The following is a 13742-nucleotide window of genomic DNA, read 5'->3' on the forward strand; positions in this document are numbered from 1 at the left end:
GTTAAAAATTTTTAGTAAACAGTATATTGCTTTTATTTTCTCCTAAAAATATTAGTTGAGTGTATTCAAATGTAGCAAATAAAGTAGATCTAACTTTAGTTCGCTAATTTATGAATAACAATTTTTTTTTGTTATTTATTATATTCATGACTTTTTGCCTCGACGTGGAACATTTGTACAACTTTAAACTGTAAATGTCACAAATTCAACATGTGAACAATTTTGAAAATATTTAATTACAAATTTTGTTTCCTTTACGTTTCACAGTTCAAAATGTTTTTATTTCTAATACATTTCTTTTGGTAAGTCGCCAATTGATAATGAATAGCCGTACAAATACAGTCATTTTATAGCGAAAATTTTATAAAGAAACCAAATAACTTATATGATACGTATTAAGTGGATTGTAGAAACCTGTTTTAGGTAGCAGCTCTTGCCCCTCGCCGATGGTATATCCCCGTTTACCGAACACAGCATGCCAGTTTCAAGCGAGAAAAAATACTCTCCACGTTCGATTACAAAAAACAACGAAAGCAAGAACTTTTCCCGGAAAATGCAAGCTGAACGGTTCGGGATAGTTGTCTTCAGTTTATGTGGTGAAAATATTTCGGCCAACAATTCATGCGTTTAAACGTAGTTTCGAAGTGGCCGAATGGACAGTCGTTTGAGGGACACTTTTAAATACAGCCGATTCCACGCTTTCTACTCCTGCCCCTCGTTAACACTATACTACCGTGTTCCTGTATAGCCAGCTTTGCTGTAAAAATAAAAAGGTGTAAAGGTTTGTATCCAAACGAAGGCAAACCTAAAAATGCAAAAAATTGAAAATGTGAGACTCAATCAATTCAGCGAAAATAAGTACGGATGAAACTCCGAGCAACCGTAAGTTTTAATTCGTTGGCTGAAAAAGTTTTTTCGTCGCCTCATGTTGCTAAAAAAATATCACTTTTTCTTTGGTAGTTGGTGGTAGATAGGAGAAGGGGGTTGATACTTCGAGCAAAAGGGTGGCTAGCGAATACGAGATTCGTTGTGGCTGCTGGTCGGATATTTACTGAAATTGAATTTCTGCAAAGGCTAGCGATATTATTCAGCCACTCCTGGTGTTCATGCGGACGTAATACCATCTCCTCGTCTCCAACTGTCATTTCCCAACCCCTGACCATCCTACTCTTGCTTCACTCGAACGAACGACGACATATGAAGTGGCCGGATGACCGCTTCCGGATGAGACCTCTTCCGCTTCTCTCCTGATGGTGTCTTCTTCCGTCCAGCTGATATGAATACTCAGAATTGCAGATAGTATACTCTCGACCTATCTTTTCGGATGTAGTATCTGGTACAGTTCAAGTGGAAGTAGAGTTTGGGGAAGACAGTTTCTATCAGTAATAAAATACGAAAGGTTTTCTACAGAGTATTGATCTTCTTTTCCTATTTTACCACATTGCATTTCTTTCGCGAAAAATGTGATTATTTTCACACCACTTAGCGTTTTGATTTAAAAACTCCTTTATTAAGAAATTATTATTGTTTATATTTATAAGGATGTTTACGGAACGCTGAATTGGAATTTGTACGTTGTCATTTCACCACACATTAATTTAAAAATATTGAGTAGACTAGTAATTCCCTCGAGTAAATAATCTTTTTTGTTCATTCTTATTTTTCTCTGTCCTACTTTTTCCATTATACTTCTTACCAAAGAGAAATTATGAAACTTTCGATGCCCTTGAGTGGAGGACGCGTCGTAAAGCAAGAGGCCACTTGTATTTAAGGGTTTCCACCTCACCGATTCGAAAAATCTCCCATTTCAACTCTCTTCCACCAACCATCTTCTCTTACTAAATCGTTCTCGAGAGGTCGACCCAGCGGTGAAATTGGAGCGATGAGTATTTTCATCAAGAGGTTTAAGATAAAGGAAAGGCAAAAAAGGGTCACAGGGACGGCTTCTAAGGCGTAAAGTTCGATTTAGCTGATTTGCTAGTATGCGGATATCGTTGTTCACGATCTAACAGAGAAAATCTTCTCCACTTCAGTAGCTTTAGAAATAGAGAGAACTGATTTTAATCAAGGTGAATGTCATTGATTTTTGTCACATAAGAAAAATGTCTGTACCTAAATAAACTATCCGCCAAAATGAATTAATGTCAAGACTATGCTAGCTTAGTAACCACGCCTTTTTAGCCGTGTTCTTTTAGAAATAGATCCTCTCATTAAAAACAGTATTTAATTTTTCAACTCAGTTGTTTTAAAATAGTTATCATAACATATTAATTTTATTTACGACGCCCATTAAATAACGCCCACGTCCATTAAATGTTCTCAGTACAGCAACTCATATCCTCCCAACTAACTGTAAGTACATATAATATCAAATCAACCACTCTTATTGAATATATTTACCAGACAGTTATAGGAAGGACTATTAAGTTCATGCCGTCACTCTCCATGACAAAGAAAGTAATCAATTTATTTAACGTCCACTGAAAAAGGCAGAAAATTGCTTCTCGTAACTGTGGTTTATAACAATGCGCTTTTAAAAGATAATTCTGAACCTCAAATTCACGCTAAAAACTGACAGAGTTACACCTACTACCTTGCGGAGTTCATTTGTGCTTACCACGCCTTCTAGATGTAATACGTATTTACGTTTCAAGTGAATATTTACCGTTTAATTATTCACGTATTATTGATACTCTAAAAATACACAAACATAATGCACACTAATTATAATCGCTATTAATCTAAAGTAACAAAGCACATTCACGAAAAAACACAAACTGCGCTCAATCAGACTACCTTACTACCACTCCCATAGTAACCTCCCTTGAGGGTCGATCAGGTAACATTCTCACTTCAATTCCCCTTTCATCACACTGAAAAACAATTTAAGAAATCCATTCATTATGTAATGAAAGTTATCTAATCGACGGGCTAATCGAATATATCATTCACACTCTTTAGTGGAGCGATTCTCAAACTTTTTTTGCTCTTTCTGGTGAGCGGTAGGGTCACCATGTTCAAATTTTTTTACAATACTGGAATCCAAGAGAGACACTGGATGTCGGTCATTCGTGCTCGGTTGCTTGCTTCACTGACCTTTTCGTTGTTAAAGAATTAGAGCCGGTTGAGAAAAATGAAAATTTAGTTTAATATTAATCAATAGAATTTCGGATACTAACCGATTTCCGAGAACTTTATTTTCATTTTTATTTAAATTAAATCATGAAATTCATTCAACTAATTAAAATTTGCTTAAGTGCGCCACTTTCATCCTGCGCAGCCACCGATTTCCATTATTCTGGGATATTTTTAAATAGCTACAAAGTGTAGGTCTTTTTAGATTTTTTTATGCTGAAAATCTATCCCTGAGTTAAGACAAAAAAAATTTGTAAAGTAAGAATTAACATTTTTCGTATTGTTAATGACTGCAAAACAAAATTTAACATTTTTGTGAAGAAACAATATTAATTGGTTCAAAATGATCAGTTCTTCCATTTTCCAACTCACAAACTGTACTAAAACTTTTTACAATCTAAAAATTGTACAGTCATACAAAAAACAATAATTGAAGTAAAAATTTTAGTTCAATTCAAATTAATTCTGTTTTTTGTTTCATTTTTGACGTTCTCAATTTTCTTCAGTAACTGGTTACACAGTCATTAAATGTGGTACTTGGGTGAGGTGTGTGACATTCCGTATACTTTTGATCGTTGAATCCAAAAATGCAAAAGCAAAATCTCCCTATCACGTCAGCTTTTTAAGATAGTTGAGTTCAAAAGTAGAAAAATGGACGAAAATCGGAACATCGCATCATGTGGTATTTTGATGTCACTAATTACATTGGTTAACAAATAGTGACTTATGAGTATTTGAAACGGGACGTGTTTTTTCCACATTTGTTCTTTGTGCTGTTAGTTTTTAATATCGGTCCTTTTTTTAACCATTGTAAAGGTATGTTAACAAAATTTCTTTCTTCATTTTTGATAAAAATATAATTCTTCTTTCACTCTAATGGTTTTCGCATTCTTAACATTTTCTAAATCCATACAGATCAAGTTTAACAAAAGGCTGTGTATAGGTGTCTGGTGCCGTCAGTAGCCGCTATAGGTATTTTCCGCTCCTAGTTTATCAGAAATTTGCCGCCCTTAGGGTAACAGAAGTTAACTTTTTAAATTTGAATACACAGTAAGACATGTAGTTATGAAAATTTTCTGCAGTAGGCTGCAGCCTATGTAGACTATATGGGAAGTCTGCCACTGGGTGCCGTGAGCTAGGTTCGTATCCGGTAGATTGTTCTGATTGGTTACACGGCAGTGCGATGGGCGGAACCTGCCAGACAGCAGAGCCGTCCACAACATGCGACTTAGTAAATTGCTTATTTTCTCCGACGGAGGAGCGAAAACGTTCGTTTACGCTCCGTTGGGAAGGAGCAAAACCAAGCGATTCTACGCCTATAAGGGACGGGGGGGGGGGGGGGAAAACGTTCGGGGCACAACAAAGGAGGGCTCCGGCTCCAGATCCCCCTATCGCCCCTCAACCCCCCTTGTTTGCCCACAAACCCCTTTCATCCTCATAGATTCCAAGGTGGCAAATTTTTCCAGTTCATACTGATAGTGTAATCACTGCCATACAAACTAAAAAGATACATAAGTGACATCGCCGCTAATAGATATTCTCTTAAACTTGGTAATGAAAAAGTCGACCTGAGGGCCAATGTCACTTATGTATCTTTTTAGTTTGTACGGCAGATCAGTCATTGAAAAGTTACGATTTCCACTTTGTATATTTCAAAACGCGAAAACTCGCTTTCGCTCCGCTGTCGGACAAAACATTATGTGGACCTCGAGCAAAAATTATCGTTTGCTCCCGTTTTCGCTCTCGGTGCACAATATACTATTCTTGAGACGTGCAGGAGACATAAACTTAAAGTGAAGTGTATAATTTAAAAGAAAAATATAAAAGTAATTTTTTGACCCAAATGTGTATGTAATTGTTTCATAAAAATTAGTTATTTTGAAAAAGTATGTATAAATCTACAACTGATGTAATGATGACACATGCTTTTTATGGAGACACTTCGACGTGTCGAAATGACAAGATGTCATCTCGGTAGTAGAAAAAAAAAAAGTGCCATCTCGGGTGGCGAAAATTGAAAGCTTAAGAATCCCATATAAATAGTATTGGGAACATAAACGCCCTCTGAAGTAGGGAACCTTTTTATTTGGTTCTGCCGAGATGGCACCTTGTCATTTGGACGCGTCGACTTGAGAATGTAATCATAAAATTTCTTAAATTTAGATCAACTTTACTTGAATTCGTATATTATGTTAATTTAAGGTAATCTCTGAATTTATATACGTTTATCTAAGACTTTATATTCAAAGACGATTTAAACATACATTTGTTCTCTAGAAAATCTTTAATCAGTTGTTTTGGAAACAACTCTGAAAGTTGCCGTTTTTCTTTAAATGCCATTGAACGGGATTTAAAAGAAAAATTATTTTCCGAATCGTCTTTAGGAATTAATGTTGGCTTCAAAGCTTCCTACAATCAGTTTCAAAGACTTTAAAAAATCGATTTAGAAGTAAGTATAGATTTCTATTAATATTTGAATATATAATTTTGCATAGCACATATAAAAGAGCTTAGTTGGTGTTTTCGATTTTTATTCATTCTCGATTACAGTTATAATTTCATATTTAATCTTCATCATTGACGCGGCTTATTTTGTTGCTAGAAATATTCTCTGCAATTAATAAAACTCGTGAGAGTTTCATCAAAACTGTAGTTCTACGCAAGTTAAACTTATCAAAAACAAAAAACTATTTAATCATGTGCGTAAAAAATGCTACAACTATATTCTCCTTCCAAATTATATTATTTATTTTGAGGGTATGCCTCGCATGTCTTAAGAAAATAAGAAATGCGCTAAGTCGGATGCCGTACACGGCTCTTCTGTCCGGCAGATTCCGCTTACTTTCGTGTAACCAATCAGAACAATCTACCCTATACCAAACTGGTATAGGCCTGATACCAATGGTTTTTTGAACTTTGTACGACAGGGGTCTCTGTATTGTACGGTTGATAAGTAAAAGAACTACTATATTATAATCAATTTTTATCACGCGACATTAATTGAAAACGCGAGAAAAATAAGTTCTAAAAAAATCACTGCGGGCTGGGTTTGAACCAACAACCTCCTCATTACATGAATTTTTTAGAACTTATTTTTCACGCGTTTTCAATTAATTTCGCGTAATAAAAATTGATTATCAGATAGTAGTTCTTCTACTTATCAACCGTACAATACAGAGGCCTCTGTCGTACAAAGATAAAATAACGACTGGTATCAGGGCTCTCAAATAATATTCTATCTAATTAACCAGTCTAACCGAAACTCTGTTTCTATAACTCTGTTTCAAACTTGAAATTAACAACTGGCCTTAAAATAATAACATCTATGAAAAATAATTTTGATCGAAATTAAGAAAATACAAGTACTAAAATTTTCACTGTTGGTGCTGCGGTGGCGCAATTGGTAGCGCTTCTCACATCTAATGGGGAAGTTGTTGGTTCAAACCCAGCCCGCAGTGAATTTTTTAGAACTTATTTTTCTCGCGTTTTCAATTAATTTCGCGTGATAAAAATTGATTATGATATAGTAGTTCTTCTACTTATCAACCGTATAATACAGAGACCTCTGTCGTACAAAGATAAAAAACGACTGGTATCAGGCCTCTAAGATAATATTCTATTTAACAAATAACAGTTCGGTATATTTTTTGTTTTGTAAATTAGTCAGTTTTTAGCTTTTCCAAGTATATTTTCCTACAGATAGACATGCATATTTGAATGTGACACGCCTGGTGAAAATTTCTATTCCAGTTTTGACCACAAGCACCTTTTTTTTAATACATGATACAGTTCAGATTGAGACAAGAGCATACTCTATTAAAATAACCTCTATAATTATGACGAATTTGATTTCGATATTTATCAGAATCAATTTTAATCATTTAAAAATTGTTTTTTTTATCAAATTTTAAAAATACATGAAGTTTCCAGAATTTTTAAAATGGCTAAATCTTCACAAATCGTCTCAGAACACAGAAAAAACTATAGGTTAAACCTGAAATAACACATCCAAAGCCTTCCAAAAAAGTGGACCACGGCGAGGAGCAAGAACTATTGGAAAGTGTAATTCACTAGCGCCAAGAAGCTTGAATTTGCTAGTATTCTTGGGCAAGGGAACGGCAAAATGTAGAAAAGCGTTTCTGAAATGCTTAGCAGCATTTAAACGCAGGGTAAAAGAAGGCTAGGCAAGAATCAGGAAGAGAATCAATGTATAAAAGTTCTTGATACATATAACGCATTACCGTGTGCAAAACTTCATAGTTTTACATTTAAACATTTGTAACCCGTTTTTTTCAACACAAAGATTCATATCCAAAGGAGGTAAAATTGCAATAAAAATTGGCTGTGCAGAATTCCACACGTGTCTATAATCTGGGGTATGCAGTTGCCCATTTTACGAGTTATTTGTACCCAGAAAATCTATAATATGATGCCATTAACGATGAAAATTGGGCATTGTTTAAGCTGATCGTGAAAAATCAAGCGTATTAAATCTTGCATTAAACAACCAGGAATTGAGCATGCCTATTTTTGTTCTAGCTCAGTGTGCTTCTCGTGGTGAGGTTAGCTCTACTTCATGGCGCTTTGCCAAAGTTCTCTCCGCAGGACAACCCGGCTGCCTTTCATCCATGTTTCCACGTCAGGTGAGTGCTGCAACATTGATCCTTTATGCTACGTGCGAGAAACAGGAATTGCCTTTCACTGTCATGTAGTTCTTGATATGCTGAAACATTATACTATTGACGCTCTCTCGGAACGTATCTGTTTTGACACTTAGCTTCTGAAATTTACGAAATATGTCATACACAAAAATAACATTTTTTTTAGAATTTCACGAATTATTGTTAAAAGCCTGTGTTAATAAATTCGAAGTTTAGATACGCTTGTCATTGAAATAAAACCTAGTTGCGTCATGGAGGTAAACATAAACACTTGCAAAAAGTTAATAATTTATGTTAAAAATTAATATGCGTATCTTTCATAATTCGTTATTAAAAAGTATACCAGCAAGAAATATTTGAAGGATTAAAGTTCTAGAAACAATTCCAGAGGGATATTATAGTAATAGAAGCATTTCCGGGCTTGACTACCAAAAGTAAAAATAAGTCCAAGCTTAGATCGAATATAATACTACGAGATCGGTTGATAATAGTGAGCGCGTCTGACTTGGAGAACCCCTTTCGACTACGATAAAGGCACGATACATCTATATTCTTTGGGCAATTTTGCCCATTGTAGCACTGCTTTCGAATTGACCCGAATTCAGCCAACTGCTCAAGTTAAAACGCCGTTCCGGTTTCTCTCTCTCGCTTTCTCTCTGCGTTTCATTACCTTTTCTGTTACTTTTCTTCGAAGCGATATTTCAAACTTTGGTAAGCCTCAGAATCTAAAAGTTCTAAAGGAATTACTCGATTTCCATCGACTTGAGCCGTGAACCCGCTTTTAACTTTTACTCTTACAACATTTACTTTTCTCGCTGTCTCTTTTATAAAAATTGGGACACTCACTTACTCTGGAATTGAGCATCAGTCGATTTTCAGTTTAGAGTGCTTCAACTGATTAATGTAAGAAGGGACAGGCCGATCAGTTGACAGTCAATTATTTTTTTGAAAGTTAATAAGATATGAAGTTTCATCAGCATTGCCCCCCACCGAAGGGTGAAGACCAACGCAGCTTTTTATGGAAACCGAAACATCTGAAGATGGGAAAATATGATGGTTTGCTTCTTTGATATTTTATATGCTGAAAAGGTCACCTTTAAACATATCCAGCGAGCAGAATAAGTTATTTTGAATGAAAATAGTGATATCTGTGATATAACTTCTCATTCGTCGATATTCTACTAGAAATGGACTTCATGCAATGTTTCTACCCCATTAATACAAAACGCCTGCTCCACTAAATGGAATCAGAATAATAATACTCAATATTTTCTTCCATGTAGCCTAAGCACTTGTAAAATATGATCCTGCTCGCTCGTGCCCCCTACTGAAGCCTGAATTATTTATGACATTTAATATATTTTGGACTTGAATAACGATTAAGTATTATAATTACGTGATTGCGATATTGTTTCATCTGTTTCATCATAAAATATCAAACTTTTTTACCGTGAGAATGAGTATTGCCATTATTGTTGAAAACCTTATATTTCTGTCAGAGAATCTTCCATGCTTTCGGGGTCAAAACTGTTTTCTTTTTAATGAAATCGATTTATATAATGTGAAGTAGTATGAAAATGGTTAAATAATATAATAATAAGCCAGGAATGTGCTGTTTTTAGTTAACTTCGATGTACTTTGCTTGAACGTTTACCTGCAACATTTCGTACCTTCACAAAAAAATTGGAATGAATATTAGAAAGTTTTGAATAAAAAATAAGTTGTAATCCTGCGTCCTTGAAAGAAAAACTATCGGTTGAGAAGTTCAGTAGCTGCCATGTAAAAATACACTTCTGAAAAAAAAGGAACATATAAACTCGGGTCCTGATTTTAAGTAGATTTAGTTTTGTGTGAAAAAAACATGTTAACAAATAAAGTGACGAATTTATCATTTTCAAAAATACGATTTTTTAATAATAAAAAAATTCCAAAATCAAATCACTTTTAGTCAGTATTATTGCACCTGAACTCATATAAACTACATAATTATGTTAATATTAAAGTTCGTTATCATAAATAATTATTATTAGAAAATTCTGGACTGTGATCCTGAACTGTCGAAAATTTATGTTTTAGTCTAAAATTTGTTGGATATACTGCTATATAGATATATATTAGCGACTTATAATCATATATAAACAATTTTCATTTTTAAAAACAATTGATTAAGAATGGTTTTTATCTCTAAACCATACTCCTTTTCATTAAACAATATCGAATCTGTCTTCTAAATGATTATCGGCTGTAAAATATTGTATTTAATGACGTAAATTCTATTGTGTATAACAAATATATGAAGCGAATGTCACGATTTAACGTTTTTTAAAGTATCCTTCATGTGACGTTCACACCATTCTTCACTATTTATCTCAGTATGTAAATGAGTTTGAAAAACCCCGCTAAACATAGTGGTTCAATTGTTTGTCGGTAGATAGATGTCTCAATATCGTTTTCACAAAGATGGGCATTTTAGCTTAATAAATTATTGACTTCAAAAAGGACTCCAATTTTATGTACTAATTGCCATTCATACACGTTTGAACTAAAATCCCATTGTGATATTCTCGTGGTAGGTCATGTAAAGTACAATCTATGTAGGCTAATTGCAAACGCAGTTTTTTAAAATAATACAACGTGTGTCAAAAATAAATTTAATATCAGAACCTTAAAAACCTTAGAAATATGCAATCCGCTATTTTAAAATTTCAAATTTAAAGTTAGCAACTCCAAAAAACGCCCTATACCAAATTTAAGAAGAATATGTAAACTTTTTAAAATCTTGGCCTCTATGCCGGATCCACAATTTTGAATTTTTTAATTGATTTTTCAATTAATATTTCTAATTTTTGGTTACCATCTGAGGTGCATTATTTTTAATTTTCCAATTTTTACATCAAATTCAATTGCGGCGACTCTAGAAATCCCTTTTTTTCGAATTTTATCATGATTTCTTACAATTTCGCCAAATTTAAAGGTTCCTCGTTCACTCTATATTGTGGTATTAGTTTTAGGACTTTCAAAATAATTTTGAGTATATAAAAATATCTATTTGTGATATTTGTGCGTAAATTACATAAGTAGCGATTTCGCCCAGGCGCCCTGGTTAAGAAAGGCTCATTATGGGAATTAAATGTAACTTAAGGTTTGACCATCGATTTTTTTAGTGCTAGCATGTAGAAAAAAGCCTATATGTTTGCGGTCACGGTTGCGGAAACACAGTGCTTGTAAACAATGGTTAAACATAGCAAAAATAGGTTTTTTGCTTGCTGCAATTAACCTCTATGCTAGTCATACAACAATTCATAGTCAAACTTTAGGTCTACTTTAATTCCTCCAAAAAACCAGGGCACCTGGACTAATTTCTTGTGATAATTTGTACCGCACGCTTTCCTGAACGTTATTTAGCATCTTTTTACTCTATTTTAGCATATTACCGCTCGATTATGGTGTTTTTTCACTTAAATTTGTGTACAATTTCTTTAGAATATTCAACAGTATATTGAGCAATGGTAATGAAAACCATGGGTAATATGGCACTTATCGAACGGTAAACTATACTCTGGAGAGGGGAGAATGGTTAGGGGGAGGGTGCTTTGTGAAGAAGAGAGCGCTGATCGACAAAGAGAGGCTACGCTAAGGATCAATTAGAGACATGAAAGAAGAATAAGCAAAAGCGTGTAAATGAGAGAGAGAGGAGAAATTAGATCGAGCGAGAAGCAGCATGCATGAGCGGGATAAGGGTGTGGGCGTTTGGGATTAAAATACGGATTGTGGGAAGCGGTAGTGGTAAAACGGTGTTGAAGGGAATAGAATAACATAATTCTTGAAAATGTTGTACCTAGCTGTTTTAGGCTTTCGCAGATGGGATGAAATCGCTGGGAGAAAACAGGAAATAGACAATAAAGGACTATAACAAGTGATAGGAGCAGAGGTCATCATGGTCTTAGAAGAAGGGAAGAGTGCACGACAAAGAGTGTTGGCGCTAGGAGTGACTGAGAGATATGAAAGAAGGGCAATACTAATCTGAGGTGAGGGCATATTTGTTGAAAAATTTTATCATTTAGGGATAAGGGGGCGAAATGCGGACGCCTGGAAGCATTAAAGGAAGAGAGGTGTAGAGGAGTATAGTGAATTTATGGACAACTTTGATCCCATTTCCCCAAGGTTTTCGCTGAGGGTTTGATATAGCCGGGAGATAAGAGGGGATGTACATGAAAGGTGAATAGTTAGGAGCGAGAAAGGTATAGAGAATGAAAGATAACAAAAAAAAGAATAAGCCATAGTCTATAAATGTGGGTAAATAGTAGGGTATGGTGAGGGGCGTTAGATATAGGTGATATTTCTGGGAGGTACGAGGAGATATAAACAAATGTGTATGAGCAGGGGTAAGGTTAAAGAGGTGTTGGTCTGAAAGGATAAGGATACTGTAAGACAAGAAGAAGCGCGCCGATGATGAGTAAAATCCATAATATAAATGAGAGATAGGGTGTGAAAGTGCAAGAGGGAAAATTGAATCGAGGGAGGGGCTTGAATTTAGTTAATTGAGGGGTATGAATTGGGTCGGCTAGGAATGCTGAAATAAGAAAGATGTAAAAGGGATAAGAATGGCGTATTTGTCGAGAATTTCTTACCCTTATTGTTTCGGGTTACGCGGCGGGGGTGATATCGCTGGGAGGTTACATGAAATGTACAATGAAGGAGACCTGGGAGCGGGATAGGGGAAATTAGGTTGTTATCGAAGAAGAAGAGAGGATTTCGTGATAAGGAGAGCCGGTATAGGGGTGATTAATGATCATGGAAGAGAAGAATGGGATATACGGTTGGAAAGGGACATATGGACAGTGTGGTAATAGGAATGACAGTACAGTGCAATTCTGACATTGGGCCGCTTTTGGGACTGGAGGAGGTCGGGAATTACCCAGATAGAGTGCCTTTACGTAGAAAACGCTTTTGTTTGTTCACTCCCGAGTGACTGCCGCTCACCACGCGCAGCTCCTTTTACTCCTACTCGCAGCGCGGCGTCAATTCCCGGAATTCTCAGTTATTTAGTGGCATGTAGGGGATTGTTTATAGGGTGCGACAATATGGATAGACTTGATAGGGGGAATGATAGCGATGAAATAGAGTGTGAGTATTAGCACGTTCGCCAACGAAAGTTTTCAAAGGTCATTTACCGCCTGCTTTACGAAATGATTTTAATCATCTCTTGGGAACTACGTATGTTTTTTTCTTGAAGATCTTCTTCTTGAATTTAGACCGTAAAGCAATGAAAAATGTAGACCTTCGTGGATACTAGGAAAGAAAAATCATTAATAAAGACGTATTCGCTCTTAAAAGAGCTCAAATTCTTATCCGATAAGGAAAACTAGAAACCAGCTAGTCTATGCTTCAGCTCTCTCAACTGGCATGACTGTCTGCTCAGAATGTTAAGAGCTATTGTTCACATCCGGCGACAGGTTCTACTTCGTCGAACACAACGAAATAACAAGGAAAGCGTGCTTGCAACTCGATATAGAAAATCAATAAATGTCAGGAATTCCGCGGATTTTTTAAAAATACACAGAAATCAAATAAAATGAAAAAACATAAAGAAAATAAATTAACAAAGTATGGTAATCAGTTGTTTACCATTTTTCTTGAGACGTAAATGTACAGAAACGAGAACGGCATTTCCAAATACCAGGTTTTTAAGTAATGCATAATATAATAATTTTCGGTAATAGCGCATGCACACCAAGAAAATTGGATTTCTAGCGGGCTCGAATAGACAACTTGAATTTATTTTGAGCCACTGAAATCCAATCTGAGGTTGAAATTTGAAAGTAAGTTCTTTCGTGTTGCTATATGATTATAATAATGCAGGCATTATGACATTGCATAATGACAATATAAGATTTGACAAGGGACAGTACAGATAACTAAGGTAAGCAGGTACTACGTTTTATG

At 35.3% G+C, this 13742-nt stretch overlaps 1 protein-coding gene across 1 annotated transcript in view; it reads left to right on the forward strand.

Moving 5' to 3' along the window:
* LOC117173266 (protein O-mannosyl-transferase TMTC1-like) overlaps window positions 1–13742 on the forward strand; it is a 1004108-nt gene that overhangs the window by 589397 nt on the left and 400969 nt on the right. The window contains exon 6 of the mRNA XM_033361737.1: window positions 7675–7778. Within this exon, the coding sequence (XP_033217628.1) occupies window positions 7675–7778 (104 nt within the window). The remainder of the gene's footprint in view (window positions 1–7674; window positions 7779–13742) is intronic.

This window comes from Belonocnema kinseyi, chromosome 5 (assembly GCF_010883055.1).
Source record: "Belonocnema kinseyi isolate 2016_QV_RU_SX_M_011 chromosome 5, B_treatae_v1, whole genome shotgun sequence".
NCBI lineage: Eukaryota > Metazoa > Arthropoda > Insecta > Hymenoptera > Cynipidae > Belonocnema > Belonocnema kinseyi.